This window comes from Silurus aristotelis, assembly GCF_946808225.1.
Source record: "Silurus aristotelis genome assembly, chromosome: 2".
Lineage (NCBI taxonomy): Eukaryota > Metazoa > Chordata > Actinopteri > Siluriformes > Siluridae > Silurus > Silurus aristotelis.
In genome coordinates, this window is record NC_139575.1 from 38567370 (window position 1) to 38572959 (window position 5590).

General features: G+C 41.8%; 1 protein-coding gene across 3 annotated transcripts in view; it reads left to right on the forward strand.

Annotated features, from left to right (window-relative positions):
• The window catches only part of LOC310717948 (septin-9-like), a 26361-nt gene extending 23045 nt beyond the window's left edge, over nt 1-3316 (forward strand). For all 3 annotated transcript variants that reach the window (XM_083526379.1, XM_083526381.1, XM_083526380.1), the window contains 3 exons: nt 1574-1670; nt 1878-1929; nt 2026-3316. In XM_083526379.1, the coding sequence (XP_083382505.1) occupies nt 1574-1670; nt 1878-1929; nt 2026-2164 (288 nt within the window). In that variant the 3' untranslated portion in view covers nt 2165-3316. The remainder of the gene's footprint in view (nt 1-1573; nt 1671-1877; nt 1930-2025) is intronic.
• The last annotated feature ends 2274 nt before the right edge of the window (nt 3317-5590 follow it).

Here is a 5590-nt window from a genome sequence, read left to right on the forward strand (position 1 = left end):
GGTTTATATGGGGTGGTTAAGGGGTTTATATGGGGTGGTAAAGGGGTTTATATGGGGTGGTAAAGGGGGTTTATATGGGGTGGTAAATGGGTTTATATGGGGTGGTAAAGGGGTTTATATGGGGTGGTAAAGGGGGTTTATATGGGGGTTTATATGGGGTGGTAAAGGGGTTTATATGGGGTGGTAAAGGGGTTTATATGGGGTGGTAAAAGGGTTTATATAAGGGTGGTAAAGGGGTTAATATGGGGTGGTGTGGGCGTTTATATGGGGTGGTAAAGGGGTTCATATGGGGTGGTAAAGGGGTTTATATGGGGTGGTAAAGGGGGTTAATATGGGGTGGTGTGGGCGTTTATATGGGGTGGTAAAGGGGGTTTATATGGGGTGGTAAAGGGGGTTTATATGGGGTGGTAAAGGGGTTTATATGGGGTGGTAAAGGGGTTTATATGGGGTGGTAAAGGGGTTTATATGGGGTGGTAAAGGGGGTTTATATGGGGTGGTAAATGGGTTTATATGGGGTGGTAAAGGGGTTTATATGGGGTGGTAAAGCGGGTTTATATGGGGTGGTAAAAGGGTTAATATGGGGTGGTAAAGGGGTTTATATGGGGTGGTAAAGGAGGTTTATATGGGGTGGTAAAAGGGTTTATATGGGGTGGTAAAGGGGTTTATATGGGGTGGTAAGGGGGGTTTATATGGGGTGGTAAAAGGGTTTATATGGGGTGGTAAAGGGGTTTATATGGGGTGGTAAAGGGGTTTATATGGGGTGGTAAAGGGGGTTTATTTGGGGTGGTAAAGTGGTTTATATGGGGTGGTAAAGGGGTTTATATGGGGTGGTAAAGGGGTTTATATGGGGTGGTAAAGGGGTTTATATGGGGTGGTAAAGTGGTTTATATGGGGTGGTAAAGGGGTTTATATGGGGTGGTAAAAGGGTTTATATGGGGTGGTAAAGGGGTTTATATGGGGTGGTAAAGGGGGTTTATATGGGGTGGTAAAAGGGTTTATATGGGGTGGTAAAGGGGTTTATATGGGGTGGTAAAGGGGTTTATATGGGGTGGTAAAGGGGGTTTATTTGGGGTGGTAAAGGGGGTTTATATGGGGTGGTAAAAGGGTTTATATGGGGTGGTAAAGGGGTTTATATGGGGTGGTAAAGGGGTTTATATGGGGTGGTAAAGGGGGTTTATATGGGGTGGTAAAAGGGTTTATATGGGGTGGTAAAGGGGTTTATATGGGGTGGTAAAGGGGTTTATATGGGGTGGTAAAGGGGGTTTATATGGGGTGGTAAAGGGGGTTTATTTGGGGTGGTAAAGGGGTTTATATGGGGTGGTAAAGGGGTTTATATGGGGTGGTAAAGGGGTTTATATGGGGTGGTAAAGGGGGTTTATATGGGGTGGTAAAGTGGTTTATATGGGGTGGTAAAGTGGTTTATATGGGGTGGTTAGGGGGTTAATATGGGGTGGTGTGGGCGTTTGTATGGGGTGGTGTGGGGGTGGTTTATATGGGGTACTCTTACTTAGGTACCAAAATCACTGTATCACTACTGAATTGTGTGTGTGCTTGTGTGTGTTTGCATATATAGGACATGATACCCTTTGCGGTGGTAGGTAGCGATCAGGAGTACCAAGTGAATGGAAAGAGACTGCTGGGAAGGAAAACAAGATGGGGCACAGTAGAAGGTAAGATATACACACACACACACACACACGTGCACGCACAAATGATTGAACTATAAGTACAGTGTTGATGATACTGTTATTGAGACGGTGTTTTACTGGCAGCTGGGGTAAGAAGGATTTACACAAATAACGATACACATACACGTGTCAAATGCATAATTTTTTCACGTGTGTGTGTGTGTGTGTATGTGTGTGTCTGTTTTACAGTGGAGAACGTAGCGCACTGTGAGTTTGCATATCTGAGGGATTTGCTCATCAGGTGAGTCTCGAGTACAGAGAGAGGATAAGAACATACAAATAAACAGACAAACAAACAAACAAACAAATAAATAAATAAATAAATGCTCTGTCTCAGGACACACATGCAGAATCTGAAGGACATCACCAGCAGTATTCACTATGAGGTGTATCGCGTCCGCCGTCTCAACGAGAGCAACACACACACCACACACTCCAACGGAGACGCAGACGGAGTGCTCTCACACGAGCTGTAGACGTCTGTCTGATCCGTCTGTCTGATCTGCCCATCCATCGCTCCGTTTCAACACGTGGACTGTAGAAATGCTAATACACGTCTGTGTTTTGTGAAATAAAATGTGTGTATGTGTGTGTTTAGCATTATGCTTGCTGTTGTTTCCTCCTCAGATTGATGATGTAAACTTCGAGCTGGAGTCGTTTAAAAAAAAAAAAAATGGCGTTATGATGTAACAAGGCTAACAGCCTGCTAATGCTAACGTTAGCGCTAACACATCCTGATTAGCCAACTGCCATCAGAAATACGAACCCATTCTTTGCTACATCGCAGCCTGCTAGCTCTTTTTCTACCTGAGCTACAGTTCCGTTTGCAAATAAAACCAGTTAGCTTTGTACATCTGATATTTATGTATATAAACATTAGTTGGGATTTTTATTGCATCCAGATGTGTAATTTATCTCAAACAGAAGCGCTGGTTTTTTGTGGATAGATTAGCGAGCTTGTCGTAGCAGCGTGAGTTAGTTTTCTAATTACTGTTATTTAGGAAGCTAGCGAGGGCTAAACTGACTAGGATTAACCAAAACTCGATAGAAACAGGCTAGCTCGTTAGCTGGACATGGGTTCGTTAGCGGCTGATGAAAGTGCGGCTTCAGTGTGTGTTAGCTGTTAGCTTCATAATGTCATTTTTTGCACCCAAAGCAAGGTTTTCTTTCTAAGAGAAAAGCAGAAGGAAGTCACCATGGAAACGGTTTTCCATTAATTTCTGTTTCATTTCATTTTTGAAAAAAAAAAAAACATAAAAACAAAAGCACCTGATACATGCTGACTGTTAGCATGCTAGCTACAGGTCCTGCATGTGTCCTGTCTGCTTCACACACAGCATTTTAATAGTTCTGTTTATTTCGTCTGGGAGACTTTGTGACGTGTGTGTGTGTGTGTGTGTGTGTGTGTGTGTGTGTGTGTGTGTGTGTGTGTGTGTGTGTGTGTGTGTAAATCGTGTACAATTGAGGAATTAAGAGTATATTTTCTGATTGTTGAAGTTGTTACACACTTTTCATTTGCCTTCATGTCATAGATTTAAAGTCAGTGCTTGTTAGGAGTGTGTGTGTGTTTGTGTTTGTGTGTGTTTGTGCATTGATGTAAGCTAAATAAATGTCTCTGGGATCCTGAATGAATCTGTAGACCTTTTTATCGTTCCATAAAATGCATATTTATAAATATTAGCCTTTAGAAAATTTTTTCTTTCTAATTTAACACACAAAAAACTTGTAACAAAGTATAAACATATAAACTAAATGCTGTGAAATAAAACACTAAAAACAGACAAAAAGCACAATATTCACACACGAGAACGCACTCAGAACAATGTCTATGAAGCGGCTGAGCGTGAAGCGTGGGGACGGAGGTGACGAGCGACACGTGCAGAACACGTGACTGGAACCAAACGCGTCAAAACAAATGCTCATATTCCTAAAATATGTTCAGAATCCTACAAAGACTTTACTAGTAAAACTGCTCGTCCACCGGCGTGCCACTGTGTATACGTGTACAGAGCATAAATAAATAAATATAATACTTATATAACTTCCAAATATCATTTGATTTAAATACAGTTTTCTCTAATTATTGTTTTATTTTATTCTGGTTAGTTTAGAGCTTCAGGAAAGAGATTTTTAATGGTGATTAAACGGATGATAAAATATTTGATGGAAATTTGCTGAAAATTTATAAAGATTATTATATAATAATAAATATGAAATGAGGCCCCTGCTCTGGCCCCGCCCACTGATAATCCCCCCCCCCCCCCCCCCCCCCTCGTTATGATTCCAGGTGTTTTAAGATTCACTTCGGTCTGACGTCATCAGATAAACTCTGTCAAGTCAAGTCAAGTCAAGTTTATTTGTATAGCGCTTTTCACAACAGACATTGTCTCAAAGCAGCTTTACAGAAAACAACAGTGAAGGTGAATGGTGTGCGTTTGTCCCTGATGAGCAGCCGTGGCGACAGTGGCAAGGAAAAACTCCCTTAGATGATATGAGGAAGAAACCTTGAGAGGAACCAGACTCAAAGGGGAACCCATCCTCATATGGGTGACATCAAAAGTTTGGTCATAAATCTTTCAACAATACAGAACAATTTGTGATCATCATAGATCCAGCATCAGCTTCTCCATGCCAGGGCCTTTAAACACTCGGCATCTACTTCTCCATGATCATCCATAGGTCCATAATCTTCACGAGGTGGGACGTGACTGGAGCTGGCCAAACCTCAGGAAGCCTCGGGATGGGGAGAGAAAGAGAAGCAGTGGAGAGGAATTAGCGTAGCTGCTGTTCATGATATTAACAGCACAAGTTGATAATGTGCATGTGATCAGATGTTCTGGAGCACAAGGTTGTGATGTGATGTGTGTGATGTGTGTTATGTGTAGGCTTTGCTAAAAAGATATGTTTTTATTCTACACTTAAACTGGGAGAGTGTATCTGAACCCCGAACACTGTCAGGAAGACTATTCCAGAGTTTAGGAGCTAAATGTGAAAATGCTCTACCACCTTTAGTGGACTTTGCTATTCTAGGAACTACTAGAAGCCCAGAGTTTTGAGATCTCAGGGAGCGTGACGGATTGTAGCGTGTTAAAAGACTGGATAGATACATGGGAGCCAAACCATTTAGTGCTTTATAAGTGAGTAGCAGTAGTTTGTAGTCTATTCGAAACTTAATAGGAAGCCAATGTAGGGACGATAAGATTGGGGTTATATGATCGTATTTTCTTGACCTAGTAAGAACTCTTGCTGCGGCATTCTGAACTAACTGAAGCTTGTTTATTAATGATGCAGGACATCCACCTAGTAATGCATTACAGTAGTCTATTCTAGAGGTCATAAACGCATGGACGAGCTTCTCTGCATCAGATATAGATAACATATTTCTTAGCTTAGAAATATTTCTAAGGTGAAAGAAGGCTGTTTTTGTAACTTGATTGATGTGATTTAGAATGTGCTAATGAATGACGCGATTAACACAAATGAATGAAGTAATTATGAAACTAATGAACAAAAGACGAAAGGAACTCATTAATGTGTTTATTAAGATCATGGAGTGTGTTTGTATGAAGACTCAGTGATGATGCTGGAACCCTGGTGTGAATGTTGGAGTTTGGAGGAATGCTGAATTGTTTCCGGTTCACAGCCTGACACTCGGGTTTGGGGGCGTGGCTACACTGTTTTAATGAACAGTGATGTCATTGCGGTTGATGAGAAGTGTGATTCAGATGCAGTGAAATGGAGAGATGGACAGAGACAGAGGGAAACCTGCTTCTTCTCTTAGTAGACCTGATTCACTATAGTGTATACCTCCTACTATTCTCCCTTCATCCCCCTCTTTCTCTCTCTCTCTCTCTCTCTCTCTCTCTCTCTCTCTCTCTCTCTCTCTCTCTCTCTCTCTCTCT